Source organism: Filicampus tigris, chromosome 1 (assembly GCF_054856515.1).
Source record: "Filicampus tigris isolate MCC_2025a chromosome 1, RoL_Ftig_1.0, whole genome shotgun sequence".
Classification (NCBI taxonomy): Eukaryota; Metazoa; Chordata; class Actinopteri; order Syngnathiformes; family Syngnathidae; genus Filicampus; species Filicampus tigris.
In genome coordinates, this window is record NC_141217.1 from 17,516,205 (window position 1) to 17,537,757 (window position 21,553).

The following is a 21,553-nucleotide window of genomic DNA, read 5'->3' on the forward strand; positions in this document are numbered from 1 at the left end:
GACTAACGACGTTGACATGACTTATTTTCCTTCACGTGTTACGATGGCGAATGGAAAATGGTCTGTTTTGAATAATTCTGGGGATTTTGTTTTGCTGGTTCCCCCTTTTTTACATAACTTAATTGGGTCTTTGGGGGCATATGCCAATTTGCGCAGAGCTTGCTTTGTGGACCCAAACTCATGTTTGACCATATTCCACACTTTCAGCTATGTTGTGGCAGGAAGTTTGTGACAAAGGCAGTGGTGAACAGCCACAGATTACAAAGGAGGGTTGCAGATGTTTGGCAGCTGCTTCCACGCTCCATCTGCCCCTAGTGCCCCAGCACCTCTTAAACACCAAACTTTTAAGGAGCGCCGCTGACCCTCTCGTGAGTTCTATTCACTGACACAGTTGAATGTATTTCAGATGGCTCTTGCAGGACTGAACTCTTAAAACATTAGAGAGTGGAGTTTCAAAGGCTCCTCTTGAGATGCTTTAGGGCCGCAGCCCGCCAGAAGATTTTTTATGACAATAAAATTAGAACTTCAATCGCACAGCAAGTGAGGCTGCCAGACAGCTTTAGCTTATGATTGTAAACAGAGGAAGCGGGTAGAGAGGGTCTTCGTGTCCTGTCCACTTGGCTCACCTTCCAATGCACCATCTCAATATGTGTCATTTTTGTCATGACTGATTGTTACGTGATGTATCAGTTGCTATGCAGTCGCTATGGTCCTTTTAGCTTTGTCTTTTATTACGTCATACAGGCCTGACGACTTAACAGTTTATAAGCTTGAGTTACTCTGTGACACGCTGTTAGTACGTTGTATTTCCTTTGATAGATTTTTTTTTCTCTACAATTTCCATGTCATGTCTGCGTATGGGTCCCAATCACGATCCTCATGTGACATTGTTGTTGTCCTCAGAAAATGATTTGGTTCTCCTTATCCCATCAAGATTTAAAATGGTTGAAAGCCTCCATCGACTACGTAGTCCATCCTCATACTCATATTTTTTATTAGTATTTGTTCTTCAATTTGCTTTAAATAGTTGCTCAGAAGTAATATACCAGTTCGACCCTGAATGGCTGCAGATGTTTACAGAGTAGACAGTGCTTCAAGGGACTTTCTATGTTTTTCATCTTCGGTACACTAATTTGTTCTCGTGTTCCGTTCTCGTGTTCTGTTCTCTCCGTTTTCGTGTTGGCTTGTTGAGGTCAAATCTCTAACTACCCCCAGTCTTTGGCTTAGTTTTTGCCAAGCCAGGAGATGACAATCGTGGATGGGACAAAAAGAACAGACCACCCTTTGTTTGCGACCTGCCAAGCCTGGTGACATTCACAGTAAACAGTGGGCACAAGACTCAGGCTAGACTGAGTGAGCCTCACTGAGAGGTCCTTGACAGGGGGACAGAAAGCAGAAAAGCAGAGGAAACTGCATTTGAAGCTTCTATCAACAACCCTCAAAACACTGCATACAGCTGCTTTACAGACCCGAGTCTCTTCTGTCACAAATTATCTTTTAGGCTGTGGGCAGACACTACCTCGCAAGACAGCACACAAATTGGCAACAGGCATGTTTATTTTCAGCCAGTCATCATTTTACTCACAGAGTTGTTGTTATCTCAGTATTTATCAGCGTAGTGTTGTCTAGAAAGGAGAGGCCGCTGGCTGGATGTTGTCCACATGTTCACTCAACAAGCGTGTTCATCTGTGAGTGTTTTACAAATCTGTATTCACTTGTTTGGCTTTTTATTTACCACTATTTGTTATAATTCATTTCGAATTGTCACTTGTAGGCTCTATTTGCAAAACTACATTGTCCTTTATTAAACGTAATAATGTTTCCCGGGAACCTAAATGAAAGTTTAAGGTTCCATCTTCATCTGTCTTGACATTTTTCATATACCACTTGTTGTCACAATTCCTTTCTCACACACACCCACAGACATGCACAAGCAGTTGTATTTTATTTTAGATCTTTTTAAAACATGTTGCTAGCTAGTGCTATGTTAGCTGTTATGTTAGCTGTCGATGGTTGCAAACTGAGATGACTAGCTAGGTGGCGATCGCCAGAGCTGGGCATCGCCCAAATGTCACCGAGTTCCTGTCTGCATATTTAAATGACCCACATGGTCCCAGTCGGTCCGACTCAGCCAAACGGCATTGAGAACAGACTTAACCTGTACCAACTATGTCACACGGCGGTGCCACACTCCTGACACGTGGCCGAGTAAGGTAAAAATAAAACAGTGTTGTGTACCTTGTGGTCCTACAGACGCAATGACATGTGCCCCATGTCTTTTTCATTACACCGATCACCACGCTGTGCATGTGTCAGGTGTTTTTGTTTGATATTTTTTCTTTGTTAGGCGTAATCTTCACGTCACATGCAGGCGCCGCATGAGCAGACACGCCGATTGGCTGTCGCCGACAAGGGACGGACTGGGACCCTGTGGGTAGTCGGTGACGGTTAGACGATGCCCAGCTCTGGCGATTGCTTGCGTTAACTTCGGGCAATACCTGAATGTGTGTTCTTAAATTTGTGTTGGACATCTTGAGTGTTGAGCTTCCTTTTGAAGTTGCATTATAAACATCAGAATGTATAACTGTTCTGTGACTGTGAGAAGTTGAGAAGTAACAGGAATTTGTTAAGGAATGGCCATGGGGATTCACGGGATTTACACATCTCTACCCCATTCTCGGCCACTGACAATGTCTCCATTATCAGACAATTCATTAATAGCTCCTGCCTTTTATGGGAACTTGCCCCTTCCAATATGATCTATGTGGTGGCCATATTGGGTGGGGCTCAGCCAGGCTTACACTGCGCCAGATTTGATTTCATATTCAACTCAAGAGAACAAGGACTGCGGGCCAAATGGATAAGAACATGTATGGTGGATTTATGGACTTAATTATAGGTTTCTCAATGATATTACAGACAGTCTACAGTGAAGACTTGTCACTCTTGCCGCCTGACCCTGCTCTTCGGCTGGCTTAAGAAAGGCCTTAGCTGTTATTTATCGTGATTGGATGATAGAGTGATTAGTGCCAATGGCTTCATCAGTGAACCACTGAGAGATCATTTCACTATGGCATCAACGACTCAGTGATGGTTGAAGTTCAATTTGTCCGCCTCTGTTTTTCCCCAGCTCGGCTCCCCGGTTAGCGAGAAGATGCTCTCGGCCTCTCAAAGCTAACAATAAAGGCTTTCTATTCAACTATATTTATGTTCACTCTTCCTGTAGAGCACTTTGTTGCAGTTGGATTTGTTTTTTGTGCTGTATAAACAAAGAAGTCTCAAAAGAAGCCGTGTAAGGCTATGTACACATGGACCTGCATTTACTGTGAAACAGCGAACGCCTCATTAAATCAGTCACTTGGATAACTGCAGCAATTGGAAAGGTAACACATCATTAACAATAACTTGACATCATAGCACGCCGTCGTACCCCAAAAGCGGAATTGGTGCGTGCATAGACAGAGAATGATGACGCACTGACCATTTGTGTATTGCTCCCAGTGAGGGCCTTGGAACGCACAATCAGAGGCAAGATTAATATTTATTTCATGTGTTGCCTTAGAGAACAGCGGGTGGCAGTCCTTTGAAGACCTGTGGACTGAGGGAGGTGGATGAGGTCCATTTGGGTGGGTGGAAGAAGGGGGGAGGGGGGGGGAGGTCTAAGCAAGTAGACCCACAGTCAATACAGTAAAACTTTATTCAGGGTAAACTGAACCCTAAATGAGGGCCTAATGGAGGGGGTCAAAGTACAAGGACAGAAGAAGAAATACAGTTTTTGTCAACCATTCTCCTGTTCTCTGTTCCAGTTGTCCTTGTCTAATGCTTTGGTGTAACAATGCTACGCAGTGGTAAATGTTTCCACTAGTGTGTCGCACTTCCAGGGGCCCTATGAACATATGAAACACAGCTGTGAGACAAGCAAAAGAAAGGGGGCGGGAATATGAAACACTCCTAATATCCCATTTAGGTTTCATGTTTGATCCATGTTGGTTCTACTATTTCATATAATTTAACATGGTTTTCAAATCCAGATGCTGACACTCCCATTGTCTAATCTATTAAATTATTCATTTTTGCTGCCCTATGGGTCAAAGATTTAATAGCTCAACCAAACTAGACTGAATGAAAACATCCCTCGGATAGTTTTTTTTTTTTTTTTTTGAATTCCCAATTTCCGTTTTGGAATCAAATTGAGCCTTTATCCCCTTCTTTCTGGGATTTCCACAATGGCTAAGTTTGCATCACTGTAACAAATGAGTTCCATGATACCATGATTATCCTATTAGAAATGCTTGAATTGCAGTCATTCTGTGGAATATTTTTGCCAGTATCTGGTATGTAATTTTGTTTGCCCATTCGTCTGTAGCCTAATATGGCATGCCGGAACACCATGGTGATATGACTCATGGCTCTCAGCAGCCAACGCTAACTTATCCATTATGTCACTGACATTCTGTGATATGGTTCGAGTTAAGCTTACCCTTAATGCTAGACTTAGCTTTAGCCATAGCAGGATGTTATCACTCAGCCACCTGTGTCATCAGTTTGACACAGGGCTGCTCTCCACACCAAGCCACATGCTTATCAGTGGGCTTTACCGAGGTGTCGGGTCCTGATAAAAGTCTGTCCGCTTGTGTTTACTTCTATGGGCAGTGGTCCCATTTAGATTGTTTTCTCGTCACTGAAAGGCCTTGGCCCCCTTGACTCTTTCTTTTATCACTCCCTAAGTGTGTCCTGACCTGTCAATCAGAAAGGACCCCGGGTGACCAGCCAGACCCTCTTTAGGGAATACTGGACTGAGGAGCCATTAGAGTAAAGGCGGCATCGTCAGACTGGCCAAAAGTTGATAAGAAACAGAGCAGCCCGAGAGCCTGAAGAGGAAAGGTAGGGGGCCAGATGGGGGAGTGGGAGGTAGATTTGCGGAACTATAGAGGTTGTGAATGGAGGGCAGCTCTGTTTTCTATTTGTGAGGATTAGGTTGACAGATTTGTATTTAGTTTCTCTGGGCCAAGCTGCAGTTAATCCCCCTCACCTGCAGCGAGTCCACCCCTCCTCCTCCGCTTTTCCTCTGACCCTGCAGCCCCCAACTTCCCTCTATACTTCCCCTGTGCCCCGCTCACTCCTGCCCAGTACAAACACTCATCCCGAGACAAGCACATGACTCGTTGCACTCTGTCTCCTCAGGTTAGAGCCTAGCACTCCACACAAATCTCTCCTGGGCAAAGGGAACAGCAGGGGGCTCAGCTTTTCTGCTGCACAAGAAAAAGAACCCCCACAACCTGAGGTCACTCACATATACGATTTTTTCCATCTTGGGTGAGGAGGTTGTCCCTCATCACTTAGAGATAGCAATTACTCAGAAATTAAGAACCATTATTACGGAAGCAGCTTGTCAAAGCCACTCAAGGTAAATGAATACTTTCGGTAAAGCTGCACATTAGGAGAAATTCAGGGTCAGGTCAGGGGCACAGACCTCTTCTCTTTGGTTCTGGGTTCTCACACACTCTGACTAGGCCTTCACACTGTGAAAGATGGACTTCTCTGTAGACGCACAATGCTTGCCTGCCATTAGTTCTTAAATATGTGGGTGTGACTTGATCTTATGGTTTATCGAAAAGTGGTGTAATGTAGCAATGATGCAAAATTGGACAGAAATGACTGAAATGTAAAGTAATGATCAATTGAATCAGTTGTTCTGTTTTTTATTGCTATAATGTATTTAAATAGTCCTGTTCAGTAAAATAATATGTCAAAGCAGCAATGTTCACACAAAATACACAGACTTTAATCTTACTTAAATTACATTTTCATTCATTATACTGGTTATAAAAGGGAAATTCATGTTTGACCAAGAAGTGCGATTATACAGTATTTATATTTTTTGCACACCACATACATGGCATATCAGATTGGCAGATTACAGGGAGAGATTTCAGAGTGAAGGGGCACGCAAACAATGCTGCACCTCTTGAACTGGAAGGGTGGTGCCTTGCTCAAAGGCACTTTGATGGTAGCCAGTAAGCAGACTAGCATCTCTCCAACAACTCATTTGCTTCTTATGTTTATATTTTGTCCACAACAGGATTTGACTCGAGAACCTCCGGTTCTGCACCAAAGCTCAGGTGCAGACTATAAGCGCAATCAAAAAGAGAAAAATGCATTACGAATTCAAGCAAGATTTAAAAAAAAAGTTGCACAAAGCAGTAGAGAAAATGTTTCATGCTTTCATATCTACAGGAAGTTACAAATATTATATAACATGGAAATATGTTGTATTATTTGTACAATCAGTGCAATTTCGAATATATAATGTTGCAACTAATGCACTGAATATGGTACATACTGGAAATATTGCTGGTGTTACAATTTGGTCAATTTAAAACCTATACTATTGGTTAGTATACACGTGAGGGTGTTTTTATTATCTATCTATCTATCTATCTATCTATCTATCTATCTATCTATCTATCTATCTATCTATCTATCTATCTATCTATCTATCTATCTATCTATTTATTTATTTACTTATTTACTTATTTACTTATTTGCTCACTTGCTCACTCACTCACTCACTCACTTACTTACTTAACAAATTATTACTTATACTGCAGTTGTCGTTGTTAGTGTAAGAAACATAAAACTAAACTAAACTAAACTAAACTAAACTAAACACACACATACACAAAAAGAAGAAGAAAAGACCACACATTGAAATAGCCTGTCGCAGGTAGCATTGAGGGCTAGCTCCTTGTGCCGTGCTCCACTTAACTTTTTGGGAGTGTTTTCAAGGGGATTTCTTCACTAAAATTGAACCGCTTTGGCTACACTCGCTGTACAGTGCAAAGCCATGACCGACCGCCAGCACGGAGATGAAGAAAGTAGTTTGTAAGACAAATGTTCTTTTTCATACAGCCGATATGGTACCGTAATACAAAGTTGGGCTAGCTAGTTAGCATTAAAAAGTGAGTTTGTTTGTTTTGCACCAAACCAAAGTAGCATAAAGAGCTAGTGAGAAACAGTATATTTTGTATTTACATTTATGTATGTTTCCATTTCTCTCTCTGAGCTTGATGCTAAATTGGTATTAGCATTTCCTAAAAGTATATTGCACATGTGCATCCCATGTGTGTTTTACTGTACAGTATAATTAGACAGAAAGGGTATCATGTAATTTGATAAAGACTAATGTGTATGCTCATTAAAGTGAAGGTATTTAAAGTACAAATATTCATATGATCTTATCACTGTGAATTTACTGCAATTACCGGTTCTTGCTAAATTTGCTTGACTCTATTCATAATCAAATCAATTCTGCTTGGATATACAGGGAAGTTTTGAACAGAATTGAAAATGTAATCTTGGAACTAGTGACTCGTCTTTCAAAAGATGAGGCACCAGCCCTCGTACTGCCCAACAGATCCAGCTGGGACAATGTCAGGTGACTTCATTTGAACAGATTGACATGTGTGATAATCATGTACCTGGCACCTACCATAAACTGTGTGCAAAACATGTAAGATAGCTGAACCTGAAAAGATAACACAATAATGTTGTGCTGAAAAATCAACCTGTTCCTTCATGAGTTTTTGTTTTTGTAGGCAGTTGGGCCAGAAAAGACCACCAGCTAGTTGTCGAATTTCATTCAGGAGGGGAAAAAACCTACCTCTGTTAGAATTCGCACAAAGTAAAGTTCAAAATGGCCATGTGGTGTAGCCAGGTGTTAGAAGGGAAAAATGTACTTGAGGCTACAGAAATTGAAGCTAAAATAACTTCCTGCTACTCAAAAGATGACTGAGTAATTAGAAAAAACACCGTGCCTAATGTGACTAAGCTGTTCAGCAAAGCACACTTAAAGGGGTGGGGGGGGCAGGCAGTTTGTCTTCTCACAGGTAGCCCTTAGGCTGTGGGGAATTCTTGATAGCTTACATGTGGTTGAGCAGATTTTCAAAGCTGTACAAGTATGTAAATTAGAATGTACCACACTTTTTATTCTACGGTACTGAATGTGTTTTTAATGACTTATGTTCATTTGTTCTTGAGAACCTTAATTGAGTCCCTCTTTAAGTTTTGACAGCGCCATTGGGCTTCAGATGAGTTCAACAAGTGCTGTCAGGACGATCAGAAGTGACTGCCCAAAAACTGCCATGACATTTTGTAAGATGACTTGCACAATTCATGACACACAACTGTGTTTTTATTTGCATAAATGACACATAAGGTCAAGTGGGCAAAATGGAATGTTGCTTTTTACCACCTGGATCTTCTAAATATTTTCACACCAGTCCTTTCCAAGATGTGTTTTAACTTTCAAGACATGCATTACATACTGAACATTTTTTTTCTCCTCTGTTTGAAGCCCAGATTCTCAAGATTCTATCTGTCACTTACACACTCGTGCAGAGCAACACATATGCTACAAAAAGGTCATCATTTCAGCACACAGTTCTTCTTAATCAACTTCAAATCCTCAAATCATCTCTTTATTTTTCTCCACAGAGACATCTATTACAACCATCCACAGCTGTTTGGCTCTCAGAAGATAGTCGATAGAATAGTGGATGATGTGTCCTGCATGCTAAACATTCCTCGAAGATCTCTTCACGTGGTGAGTGTGTCAATATCCACAAGCTATTTATTATTTTATAACAGGAAGTACATACAACATTTGACCATAGCTGGGCATTTTACTAAAAATTGAGCGTCCGTCATCGGTCTGCAGCGTGGGTACCCTTCCGTCGTCCGTCATTTGCCCTTTTTTCCGGGGGAAAAAAAATAGTACCAGTCTATAGGCCTCACTCAAATCTGTCCCCCAAGCAACAACAACTCACAGGAAAAAAAAGTCCCAACTGGTGGGCAAAGTTTTGAGGGAATAACAATAATAAAAATGAACCATGAGATAATAGTGTAATATTTTGATGAAATGAAGTTGCTGATGTAAACGGTTTTAATCAATAAAGTCCATCTTTTGTATGTTTTCAGTCTTTTCAACAACAATAACAGACTGATGGAGTGCAAACGGGGTTTTCCTCTCCTGCCAAAAATATGCAACTGTGCAAATAGCAATAAACAGGGCTAAAAGAGAAAAACAATTCTGAGCCTGAAATGTTGATGTCTGCACATATTTTTCATTTCAAACAAGATCTGCCCATTATGGATTTCTGTGTGCCTTGTTTATATTTCTTTTGAGCCCAACTTCATAATGTTATTCACTGCACATTTTATAATAATATATATATATTTCCTTCCTTCAACAGAGCCGCTATAAAATTTGAATTTGTCGATCCAATGAACAACAGTTGAACAAGTGTGTTGCTGTTGACTACAATGTTAACTGTCATGCCACTCCCTGTGCCCACACACTGTTAATGAGATGTTGATTTTACGCTTGTTTTCCACGGTGTTTACCACGAGGGAGGGCACAGGGAGGATGACAGCCTGGCTCAAGCTCGCCATATTTGTCGATGATTGGAAAGCGACCGTACAGGAAAATCCCCGTGGCTTTTGCCGCTTGTTGAGACGTGAAGTAGACCACGTCTTGGCAATATGGATTTGTCAGTGTTACCAGGATTCAACATTAACTTCGCTTTCCAGTGGAACCAATTTCCTGTATGTTAATTGTAACAGTAATTGTTACTTATATAAACAGTTTTGCCTCATCCTATGTGAGGTAGTGAAAACATATTGATATATCGCTCAGCCCTAAATTGAAATAATGAAGATTTAAAGAACATACTGTTGGTGTATGTTAAAATGAGCCTGAACTAACAAAAGTTGCCATTCTGACACCAACAGTTGGCCACGTCCAAAGGTTTAATCTCAGGTGATCTTTGTTATATGGAGGAGGACGGTACGAGGATCGACTGCCACTCAAGCTCCGCAGTAAGTTCTTCTCACTCCATGGTTCAAGTGAACCACTTGTAATTTTTTTCTTCTATGTAGACCATTGCAGATATGAGTCATGGAAGTAGAAGCATTAAAATAAACGGATGGAATTGGATTGCCTTAGATTCAAATAAGGGCTTAATTTTATATGGGTAAAAATCCTGATGTACAGCAGTTAACTCTTAAATTAAGTAATCAATTATCAAACTAAAAGGTAAAAGGAAAGTCAATTTAACTAGACATGCAGTCAAAAAAAATTTGATTTTCATAAGGACTAAACCAGAATTGTGCATTAAGATCTTCAGTGTAAATCCAGTCATAGTGTCCATTGACAAAATAGTCATAAGGCCTTATCTTTTCGTGCAATATTGTATCTTGCTGCTGAAATGATGCACATGTTCCCATTGTGGGACTAATAAAGGTTTTATTCTTATCTTAATTTACTCCTCAACTCCTTAATGCAAATGCAGTTTGCACATGTATTTATGGTAACATTGCACACCATAGAGGATTGAGCCTTTTCGGCGGCTGGTCCTTCCCTTTGGAATGACCTCCCATTGGATGTTAGGCAAGCCCCCTCTCTGTCTACTTTTAAAACACGGTTGAAGACACATTTCTATTCTTTGGCTTTTGATTCGACCTAAGACTGACAAATTTTCAGCTGTTTTCCGGTGTCTATTGTAAATTGTGTTTTATGTTCATTTATTGACTTCACTTGTTGTATTATGGCTATTTTGTTCTTTGCATGTAAAGTGCTTTGTTACAGCTCTAGCTGTTCTGAAATGCGCTATACAAATAGAATTGTATTGTATCGCCAACCTCTTGATAATGATCGTATCGTGAGGTTCATAGTGTGATGTTCGCCTATCGTGACATCCCTACAAATAAACCATTACCGATCTTAGGGCAGGCAGAAGTATGCATATTTGAGGATGATAAGTTGATTTTGCCTCTAAAGTTGTGCTTTGTTTTAGGCTGTTGCGGTCTCATCAAACATTGCAGGGATCCGTAGTATCCTTTGATTTATTTGTTCAAGAGTCTTCCCGATTGTACTTGAGCGAGTGGAGATTGTGCTAATTGGCTGCAGGGACTGTTTTGCCTTAGCCATGCACATATATTGTATCATCTGCCAAATTCATCCTGGTAGTTGAGAAGGATGCTACGTTTCAGAGACTTCTTCAGGATGACTTCAGCACAAAGCTTTCTCCGTGTATCATGATCACAGTATGTCAAGGTTTCTTTTTATCTTTAACCTCACATGGATAATAACCTTTTCATCTTAATGTTGACTCGAAGTACAGCTGTCCTTTTTTTTCAGAACGTGTGTGTGTGTGTGTGTGTGTTTTCAATTTGTTTAAGGGTAAAGGCTTTCCAGATGTGAACAGCAGGTTGATGGTGAGAAAGCTCTGGGACGTGCTCCACGTCCCCGTCTTCGCTCTGGTGGATGCTGACCCGCACGGTACATCTGCTTGAGTGCAGCCCAATTTTACATCTCATACTTCTAAACATATTTCCTCTCATGAAGCAGTCTGCAACTAAAAGCACCTTTTAGCTGCCTCAGGGTGTCTTTTCAGGCTATCATTCTGCCAGGTCTAATCTCATCCAGACATTCAACTTCTTTTCTGTTGCATGGCAGAGCACATATGTAATGCTTTACTTTGTTCAGAGCTGTGTTGCACATCTAATTGCTCTTGTATGCTGGTGATTGTGGTGTGTTTTGTCTCTGATTTTCCCAGGCATTGAGATCATGTGCATCTACAAGTATGGATCAGTGGTGAGTCCCATTTGGCCAGGTAGTGCTCCATTCTAGCTCATCCAATGTGGCCAACTTAATGTTAAGGCCTTTTTACATTGTGCTTAGCATAGCGCAGTCCGCCGTCAAACAGCCCATTCATTGTGTATGTGCTGCCGTGCATCAACGGCACTGCACCGTGCTGCGGTGAAATGATGAAAAAGATTGAATTCGGGCAGCAGCACGCTGTGATAACATGTCCACGCATTCAATAGGAAAGATGGTGGTAGAGTGATTTTAGAGTTATAACAACAAGACACTGGCAGAGTTGTACATTGAAAACAGCATGGAGAAAAAAAAGCTAGCTGGGGAGAAGGTACACCAAAAATATTTGCCAACTGCCAAAGGTAAGTAGAAGATATGGAAGAAAAAAAAGTCATGGCAACTAATGTGACATATGTTGTTCGTTTGCTATCACCTCTCACGGTAACAAACAAAGGGACCGCCTCTAACGCGGCATCCGCCGCTACATGGATCGACTAGTTACAGCACAAAAACCAGGATTCTACTTTGTACCTTTGGCCACGGTGCGACATGAGATTATAGATTAATGTAAGCCTATTTAAACTAAAAGCAAATACTTCTCTGTAGTTAGAAGCAGAAGTTTCGAATCCAATCGGAATTCGTTTGCTGGTGTCAGCACGATATGGGAACGGGGATTTTGGGTGTCAATCCCAAATTTAATTTTGATATTACAAATCGCACCTGAGTAAGTCACAGCACCAGCCAAACTGTCGAAAAAAAGTGTGACTTATAGTCCGAAAAATATGGTAATTGATAGACTAGTCCTCCATTTAAACTGACATGAAATCAACATGTTGTTGAGGGTGCTCGTGTTCTTTGTGAACACATGTTGGGCATTGGGGCAGCACAGAGTGCAGGTGCAGGGCTGACCTGTCAAGCCTCGTACAGTATGTACTACGTAAACATTTATTTCTGTGCATTTTTTCAATAGGCCATGTCGTTTGAGGCCCAAAGCCTGACCATTCCCAGTGTCATGTGGTTAGGCCTCCTCCCCTCCGACCTCGAGAGGTTTGGACTTAACTCAACTCCTCCTCCTACTTCCTCCTCACTATTTGTTTTGTTTTATGTCGCTGTTGCTGTTTCTAGTTTGTCCATATCGCTTGGAGGATCTGATTGAATTCAAACTTAAATGAAATTGCATGGGTTTTTTTGTTTTATTTTTTATTTCCACTGTATTGTTCTGTAAGTATAACAATCGTAGCTCTGTGATGTTTGATTAAGTATGTAGATGAAAATTTGAAAGTGCAGTCAGCAAGGTTGGGCAATGATGGAAAAAGTAATAATCACGATTATTTGGGGGAAATATTGATATTTAAATGAAGATTATTAAATATGAGTATTCATTGATTTTAAAACTTAGAAGCCATGTTGTCAACAACTTAATAAATAAAATACCTTCTGTTCTTGATGTGAGCACCTCGGCCTCTTAGAGGTAGTGTGGCGACAGTCAATGGCAACCACAATTTCTCTGGAGATCACATTCAGTACATTGTGCAAGTGGATAAACGCTAAATTGCACTGCAACTTCCCCCCCTAGTGGAGATGTTGGTAAAACAGTTCAGCTAGTAACCATTTTGACAAAATATGTCATAAATGTGTCAACTTTGAAAAGTTTTTAAGTAGCCTGATGTCATATTCATTTCTTATTAACCCTTAAAAACAAGTTCAGTGGTAAAACACTAATTTCATTCTGGAGGTTACAGGTTCCCAGGAATGCTCTGATCACCCTCACCAAGGCTGATGAAAACAAACTGGACAGCCTCCTCAAAAGGCCCTACATAATGGACCAACCAGAGTGGCTGAAAGAGGTCAGAAAGAAACAAGATATACCAGTGATTTATTTGAGAAAGCCATAATTATTATTATCAGGAGTGGCCAACCGGGTTGAAAACATAATTATGCCCTTGTAGATCTTGCACGTTCACCTTTACTTCCATGTAGATGTCCTTTTTGGGTGCTTTCTTTGTGCTTATCCAGTTTGCTACCTTCTGCTGTACATTGAACTTGTATAATCATATCTTTTTTGTCATTAATTCTATTAATAATAATGGTACTATATTAATATTCCTTCTTTGACATCTCGTACTATTCATGGGGGAAGAGTTTGACTCGAAGCCTGTTTTGCTCTCATTGTAGATGATGCTGATGAAGAAGAATAGACTCAAAGCAGAAATACAGTCACTGGCAGCCATAGGTCCAGATTTCCTCACCAGCATCTACCTGCCCAACAAGCTGCGCTTTGGGGGTTGGTTATGAGCGCAATGCTGCCACCCAGTGAGATAAAGGACTTAATGACAAATCACCCTGTATGTAACCGATCAGTTTGACATTGGCAGACAGTGGCTTGTTTATTTCGCTTGCATTGACAAATTAGTTGAGACAATAACCCTAAAGCATTGGTATTATACTATCTATGTAACATTGGGAGTGTAAGTGGGTGTGGTTATATTTTTGGCAACTCCTGTAAGGAGGATTGCAGGTGAAGACAACTTAAAGAATTAAGAATTTGGGAGATGGAAGGGCTGTGGGTCAACAGAAGAAATGTGAGATCGTAAAACATGTCATTTGGTTGCTTGTTACAAGTACTAGTATTTGTAAACTCTATAAAGCTTTTCAGATGTTCCAGATCAGATTTTTGTTAAATACAGTACTTGTTTTGACATGATGTTATAATTATCGAATGAATTAAAAAAACGTGAATTTGATCCCAAACAGTTAAGTGCAATGACAATTAGAGTTGCCAATGACTGTCCGATTCATTGTAGTGAGTACAGTATATATGTGTGTGTGTGTGTATATATATATATATATATATATATATATATATATATATATATATATATATATATATATATATATATATATATATATATATATATATATGTGTGTGTGTGTGTGCAGTATATATATATATATATATATATATATATATATATGCAGTATATATATATAGTATAGTACAGTGTATATATATATATGTATATATATATATATATGTATGTATTAGGTTTTTTTTGTTTGTTTGTTTGTTTTTTAACTCTTGGTGGTACCACCATTTAGCTATAGCAAGTCCTTGAGAAGCCTTCCTCTTTCCACTTGTCATGGCCAGCTGACTGCTGCAGAGTAAATGCTAGTGGTTAGAGCATCCTCTCCATTTATACCAGTCTTGGATGAGCGTGGAGTTGGTCATGTTTTGCAAGGCTTTTTTCATCTGTCATATGAAAGTGGACTGGGATGTTCTCAGGTAACAAATGGAAATGTGACGCAATAGGGGGAAATTACAGAATAATGCTGGAGAGATAAATATGTATTTTGTTTTAATCTAGCTGTCATTATTTCACAATGAGTGTTAATGGTTCTATAGGGCCATGCCCCTTCAGGGGATATACACTTTATATAGAGCATGTGCACAGCTGTTTAAAAGTGATGTAGCAATTGTTTTAATGGTCACACTCGTACACTCTTGTTGCTATTTAGGTTGAGAGTATCTTATATGGAAGCAGTGTTTCGCAGGTGCCCCTTCCTCTCTATTGGAACCAGTTGTTTCTTAGATATGAAGGCGTCACTGATTAGCAATGCCCAAAAGTGTCCTATGATGATGGACATTGTCTCAGGACCTTTAGCCAGAGCTCAGTCCTCTTCCGCCTCCTTGTGCAACCACACACCTCTGGGTGGGTGCAACCTAAGTATTTGAATGCATTGTTTGGTTTGAATTGATAGTACACTATCAGTATCAAATGCATGTTTTCATCAGACTCTAAATATTAACTCCAGGTCATGCTACACCCCCTGCTGGCCAGACTGTTACCTCCAAATATCCGTTCTTGGATTCAGAAATGGTACAGACAAATAAAGTAGTGAGGGAGGGCAGTGTGGAATTACAGGAGGATGTCACACTTCAAAGTGGTGAGTTGCCAAACCTCAACTGTTATTGCACTACAAATTTGAGTGTCTGGAATGTAAACACATGAAGAGATTGATTGAGATAAATGGTTGCTTTTGTTGTTGTTTTATCCCTCATTTGCTGTTGCATTGAGTTTTTTTTACAGTTTTGTTATTTGTTTTTGTTTTTTCATATTCTGTTGCATTGAGGTTTTTTTGCTGTTAGTATACCAACCTGTTATAGTATACTGAAGTGTGTTTGCAGCCCAGACACTATGATTGTGTCTTAGTCATGATAGCTGACACAGCTGTTGAAGATTCACCTATGTAACTTTTCCAGCTTTACTTTTCTGTTTTATTGAACAGAAAAACCTGACATGGATTTATCAACAATGGACACTATGGAGGCACATAAGACCAGTGCAGTTGCTCCCAAAACACAGTTTAGCCCCACGCCTTCCGGAGCGTCACACCTTTTAGAGGACAATTTTCCCAAGCGTAAGAAAGCATCATTACTTTAACCTCACAACCAGAGATGGGAAATTCAGATCCAGAATGTAAAAACCCCGCCACAGTTTGGCTTGAGCCACAAGTGCTTCTAATCAACTGAGCTCGTCTACCTGCCCGTTGAGTAGAAGCACCTGTGGCTAAAGCCAAACTGTGGCAGGGTTTTTTACTTTCTGGACCTGGGTTTCTCTCTGTTCACAACACTCTTGGAAATAAAAATACTGTATGTACCTGTATATATATATATATATATATATATATATATATATATATATATATATATATATATATATATATATATATGTATATATATATATATATGTATGTATATATATATATATATATATATATATATATATATATATATATATATATAGATATAGATATAGATATAGATATAGATATAGATAGATAGATAGATATTCATATATACACACACACATATATTGTGTTTCCACCAGTCATAACCTTCAAATATGACAAGTTTTTTGGGGACAAAATTGACCGCAAGAAGAGGAATCACAGCTACAGGGTTTTTAAGACAGTAAATCGACATGCAGCTTCTTTCCCCATGGCAGACGACTACTCAAATTCAGGTGACGTGAAAAGAGATGTGTCGGTTTGGTGCAGCAATGACTACCTCGGCATGAGCTGCCACCCCAAAGTCATCCATGCCATCGTGTGAGTTGTCTAACCTACTTTCTGATCAACATTCATTATATGTTCCCTACAGGGAACGGGGGGAAATGTGGAAAATAATTCCTGGGAAAAATCTGAAAATACCCCAAGTCAATTATCTGGCCTGGCACCTGGGGGTTTAAAGCATATTTCACTAGCTCCGCCAGAGCTTCCAGGAAACATAAACAGCAAGAAAATGAGAATTAGAGAGCACTGATTAAAGTACTTGTTGTCAATGTATCTTTCAAGGGATACTTTAAAAAAACATGGCGCTGGTTCGGGAGGCACAAGAAACATTTCTGGGACAAGCAAATTCCATATGGAGCTGGAATATGAGCTTGCTGACTTGCACGGCAAAGACGCCGCACTGCTGTTCACTTCCTGTTTTGTAGCCAACGACTCCACATTGTTCACCTTGGCCAAAATGCTACCAGGTAGATTGGACATTTTAACATCATTTGCTTGAATGGCTACTCTGTGTACAGAACATTTCCGAACTGAAGATTTGACAGATTTTATTGCGGTCCTCCTCGCCAGGTTGTGAAATTTACACTGACACAGGCAACCATGCCTCTATGATTCAAGGTATTCGAAACAGCCGTGTCAGTAAGTTTCTCTTCCGTCACAATGATGTCAGCCACTTGCGAGAGCTGTTGGAGAGATCTGACCCTTCCACTCCAAAGATTATTGCCTTTGAGACGGTGCATTCAATGGATGGTAAACTCTCAAGAAAACAAACTGGATCTCAATATGTTGTGTGTTTCGTAAGTGTAAGGTCTTCAATAGTTTGTGCTCTTAACAGGGGCGGTGTGCCCACTGGAGCAAATGTGCGAAGTTGCCCACAGATTTGGGGCCATCACCTTTGTGGATGAGGTGCATGCAGTTGGCCTGTATGGGGCAAGAGGAGGAGGGATCGGAGACAGAGACAGAGTCATGCACAAGATTGATATCATCTCTGGTACTCTTGGTAAGTTTTGCTACTCCTGTGAGGGGAAGCCTCCGCTTTCCAGATGGATTTGTCGCAGGTTGTCTGTCTCTCCCAGGCAAGGCCTTCGGCTGCGTTGGCGGCTACATTGCCAGCACCAACGCCTTGGTGGACACAGTGCGCTCCTATGCTGCAGGCTTCATTTTCACCACTTCGCTGCCGCCCATGTTATTGGCGGGGGCCAAGGAGTCAATCAGGGTTCTTAAAAGTGAGGAAGGCCGGGTTCTCAGGAGGAAACACCAGAGAAGTGTCAAGCTGCTCCGACAGTTACTGATGGACTCAGGCCTTCCCGTGGTCCACTGCCCGAGCCACATCATTCCTGTGCGGGTATGATGAAGAAATTATTCTCCATTACCAATATTCAGTCTTTTGGGGATCTATTCAATATTCTCTAGAATTCTACCAGCCACACATTCAGGGCTATTGTTTGTTTTGTCAAAGCAAAAACAACACTTTTAATGTTTAAAAGTACACCTGCCTGGGGATACAAACACAATTTGAAACCAATTTCTCCTCACTGTAAACCTTTGTGTTCTTTGGAAGGATGACTTGCATAATTAATAAACTAATGGAAAGCTGTGCAATTACGAATACAAATGAAGTGGCTGAGCCAGGCTCCCAATCACCCAATCCACTGTTTGAAATGTGATTGTGACACCTGGCTGTACAGGTGGCTGATGCGGAGAAGAATACAGAGATCTGTGACATCATGTTGTCCCGTTACAACATCTATGTGCAGGCGATCAACTACCCCACAGTGGCTAAAGGGGAGGAATTGCTCCGCATTGCCCCCACGCCACACCACACGCCCAATATGATGTACTACTTTGTTGGTATGTGCACAAGCAATAATGTACAGATTAATTTGTGCCTATTTAGTATGTAGGCCTACTCGCATGAATATGCGTACATATACAGTAATACTTGATGCTTAATACTGTACTAATATTCACTACTAATCCTCAACTTGGTCTCCACAGAGTGTCTGGTAAAAACTTGGAAAGAAGTGGGCTTGGAATTGTGTCCGCACTCGTCAGTCGAGTGTAACTTTTGTCAGCAGCCACTCCACTTAGGTCTGATGAGTGAGCGGGAGAAAGCCTACTTCAATGGTCTCAGTCATTCAAAGATGATTGGACCCTGATGCTCAGGGTTCATGTACGGGTATGTCGCACGGCTATTGTGTACTGTAGCTCCCAGGCGGTACGTTCATAAACGTATTTCCAGACATCCTTGATTTCACCACACGGGGGCGAAGTGGGTCTGCGTGTTGTGACGTGACACATGCGCCTCTTTCTGCTGATGACTCATACTCGTGTATGCAGTGTTGTTTGAGGCTTTCATGATGAACCACTAGATGGTATCAACAACGAACAGGATATTGCATTTCCTCCTGAGATAACACAGGTATCGCAAAAATCTGCAAATATGCCTGCATTGTGTTTTGCTGCATTTGCAGCACTGACGCACACATACTTTATCTTCAGATCTTGAACAGTACTGTGTGTAGGCCTATTTGAAATGGTAACATTAAATCATCAAGGGGCCAATAATTCTGATATTATATTTTGCTGTACATGTTGTAGTGTGACAGGAAACAGTACAATAGAGCTCTTCAGATACAGCCCACTTCAAGGGAGGCAAAACTCTCCTCCCTTCTATCTCATGCTGCACCCAGTCTGTGGCTGTGGTCAGGCCAGCAGGGTCCACTCGCATGGTACAAATGAAACAGAATGCCGCAAAGATTGCAAATATTGTGCGTAATGGTATTTTGCTGCTAATGCGCTGCTTGGGCCAACTTCCAAAATAAAATCATAACAAATAATACGTGTAAATTAATGTTTTCGGTTTTAAATAATTGCATCTCTCTGTTATGACACAATTGTCCACTTCTGGGAGAAAACTGTTGGATGATTGCACACAGGAAGGTTCTGAAGTTGCATTTGAAAATGAAGTTTATTTGAAATCTACATGTGTATGAATCTGCATCTGTATGATTGTAATTACTGCTGATTAGGGGGGGGAATGACTAAAACTAATCCCTAAGTGTTCCCAAACCAGTCCAGTTCTCAGGGCACTAGACTATATCCTAGACTCCACCTTGGAAGTTTGATACACATCTGGTTTTGCGTTTCAAAATAAAAATCCCATGTCTGCATACCGTATTTGATTGTGATTAGTCTTGATTTAAATAAAAAAAAAATACAAATAATCCTGTAATTATCTCAAAACTATTCCGGTTCTGGGTGACACCGACTAACCCAGGACTCCAATGAAAGTTCTTTCATGCAGATCTGCTGTTGCATTAAGAGAAACTCTGATATGTTGGTGGTAATTGCACTTTATATGTTATATGGCAATAACATGGCTTCATGATTTAGTAAAAAAAAAAAAAAAAAAAAAAAAAATCACATTTTCAATCATAATATTTCATATTAAAGGGCAATAAGAACATGTAAGTAAATTATTTGATGTTAAACTAAATAGTTAAAACAACCGTGACACCGTGACAGTGAAAAAATGAGTAAACAAGTGAAAAAATAGTCAATCTGAGGCTGTTATAAAAGTTAACAATTTGGGTATTATGGTTCTTTTATTACCTAAATGTTTACAGGAACAAATTTTCTGTTATTTTTGTAGATTTTTTTTTCTCAAAGTCCTGAATCTAATTCAAATGCCAATGCACTTAATTCACCTTAATGCCAGTGACTAATGCAAGGAATAAAACATTTTGATAAACTGTCAAACTAGTGAATGGTACAATAAAAGACACAAGCAAAACCTTACTTGATCATTGAATAAAATCCAGATAAAAATCCTCTTTGAATGAATGAATGCATCTCTTTCAAGTGGGGAAACTGTATGGATCTAAATTTGGTGCAAAAGTAACTTGTACTTGACAACTAACCCTGAACATAAAACAACCAACAGATTAAAATTTAAATCAATGCCAAATTAATATTACTACAAACAATAATAGCAAATACGCCCTCCTCTAGCTGATTGACTTTGTGCTTGCTCTCTGTGGGGGGAGGGGCAAACTTATTGATGTGACCCCAGACAACTTTGTAAACATATCAAAATGACCAAAACTATCCAGAGCACAGGGAAGGAAAAAAAGAGCAGTGAAAATGGGAGAAAGAGAGTTCAAGACATTGCTACTTTTGGTTTGTCCAACTAAATGTCGCAACAGCAAGACACTCGCACAATCGTTGTGTAATGAAGAAAATGTTCCATTTTGTTTTAAATTGTGGAACATGATATAAGTTAAAGGCAATCTTAAAAAATAATCAGCATCATTGATAAGCCTATGTAAATCTGCAATGGGGGGGGGGGGGCGCCATATAAAATCTCGCCTACGGTGCCACATTGGCTAGGGCCGGCCCTGCTTTACTCGGTCTTTTCGAGTGGAAGCTGTGGTCTGACTACAGTCCGCTGTGCATGTGCACATGACAAGAGTGCTGGCGGGGGCTTTGCACGAAAGCCCTCAGATGCACAACTTGACACGCAAAACCTGGACCTCTGTGAACCAAAGACGCCTCCTCTCTCACACTTGAATTATCATGCGGTCACGTTTTTGGAGAGCATTATGTAACCAAAGTGCTGGTGGAAGTGGAGCAGTCAGGTGACCATCGCTATCATGCGAGTCATCCCAGCTCGCGTTAATCTTCAATTCACTATGAGCATACTGATGTAGTTAGCCTACAATTAATGCAGTAATTGCATGGGTCACATGGGACAGATGTGATTGACAAGGTCATCTTTCATATCACCCGCAGAAAAGACACAAAATGTGCGTGAAGAGT

At 40.4% G+C, this 21,553-nt stretch overlaps 2 protein-coding genes across 8 annotated transcripts; both read left to right on the forward strand.

Moving 5' to 3' along the window:
* Window positions 1-284: 284 nt before the first annotated feature.
* LOC147153050 (5-aminolevulinate synthase, non-specific, mitochondrial-like) lies at window positions 285-19,987 on the forward strand. 4 transcript variants are annotated; one of them, XM_086021141.1, is made up of 11 exons: window positions 285-368; window positions 15,176-15,369; window positions 15,473-15,604; window positions 15,947-16,078; window positions 16,549-16,768; window positions 17,015-17,199; window positions 17,303-17,482; window positions 17,568-17,732; window positions 17,809-18,077; window positions 18,421-18,583; window positions 18,731-19,987. In XM_086021141.1, exons 2-11 carry the CDS (start codon window positions 15,192-15,194, stop codon window positions 18,889-18,891), a joined length of 1,785 nt encoding a protein of 594 aa, XP_085877267.1. In that variant the 5' UTR covers window positions 285-368; window positions 15,176-15,191; the 3' UTR covers window positions 18,892-19,987. The 4 variants fall into 4 exon arrangements, with proteins under 4 accessions (XP_085877267.1, XP_085877206.1, XP_085877341.1 ...); XM_086021080.1 differs by lacking the exon at window positions 285-368 and adding an exon at window positions 14,721-14,942; XM_086021215.1 differs by lacking the exon at window positions 285-368 and adding an exon at window positions 14,721-14,942 and having other exon boundaries at window positions 16,666-16,768.
* spo11 (SPO11 initiator of meiotic double stranded breaks) lies at window positions 6,344-14,403 on the forward strand. 4 transcript variants are annotated; one of them, XM_086021862.1, is made up of 13 exons: window positions 6,344-6,394; window positions 7,328-7,438; window positions 8,066-8,154; window positions 8,357-8,423; window positions 8,497-8,605; window positions 9,793-9,879; window positions 10,857-10,893; window positions 10,997-11,106; window positions 11,242-11,341; window positions 11,619-11,656; window positions 12,630-12,706; window positions 13,395-13,506; window positions 13,835-14,403. In XM_086021862.1, the coding sequence occupies exons 3-13, from the start codon at window positions 8,091-8,093 to the stop codon at window positions 13,952-13,954; spliced, it is 921 nt and encodes a 306-aa protein (XP_085877988.1). In that variant the 5' UTR covers window positions 6,344-6,394; window positions 7,328-7,438; window positions 8,066-8,090; the 3' UTR covers window positions 13,955-14,403. The 4 variants fall into 4 exon arrangements, with proteins under 4 accessions (XP_085877988.1, XP_085877905.1, XP_085877824.1 ...); XM_086021623.1 differs by lacking the exon at window positions 6,344-6,394 and adding an exon at window positions 6,522-6,885; XM_086021779.1 differs by lacking the exons at window positions 6,344-6,394; window positions 7,328-7,438 and adding an exon at window positions 6,514-6,885.
* Window positions 19,988-21,553: the final 1,566 nt, after the last annotated feature.

Bases quoted from the DNA above. Each gene is read 5' to 3' on its own strand.
- spo11 (XM_086021623.1), top strand. From the start codon at position 6,848: ATGACCGACCGCCAGCACGGAGATGAAGAAAGTAGTTT. The intron at 8,155-8,356 runs GTAAGATGACTT...CTCTGTTTGAAG, and splicing joins AAAAACTGCCATGACATTTT to CCCAGATTCTCAAGATTCTA. The intron at 8,606-9,792 runs GTGAGTGTGTCA...TGACACCAACAG, and splicing joins CTCGAAGATCTCTTCACGTG to TTGGCCACGTCCAAAGGTTT.
- LOC147153050 (XM_086021080.1), top strand. From the start codon at position 14,869: ATGAGCGTGGAGTTGGTCATGTTTTGCAAGGCTTTTTTCATCTGTCAT. The intron at 15,605-15,946 runs GTGAGTTGCCAA...TTTATTGAACAG, and splicing joins GGATGTCACACTTCAAAGTG to AAAAACCTGACATGGATTTA. The intron at 18,078-18,420 runs GTATGATGAAGA...CTGGCTGTACAG, and splicing joins GCCACATCATTCCTGTGCGG to GTGGCTGATGCGGAGAAGAA.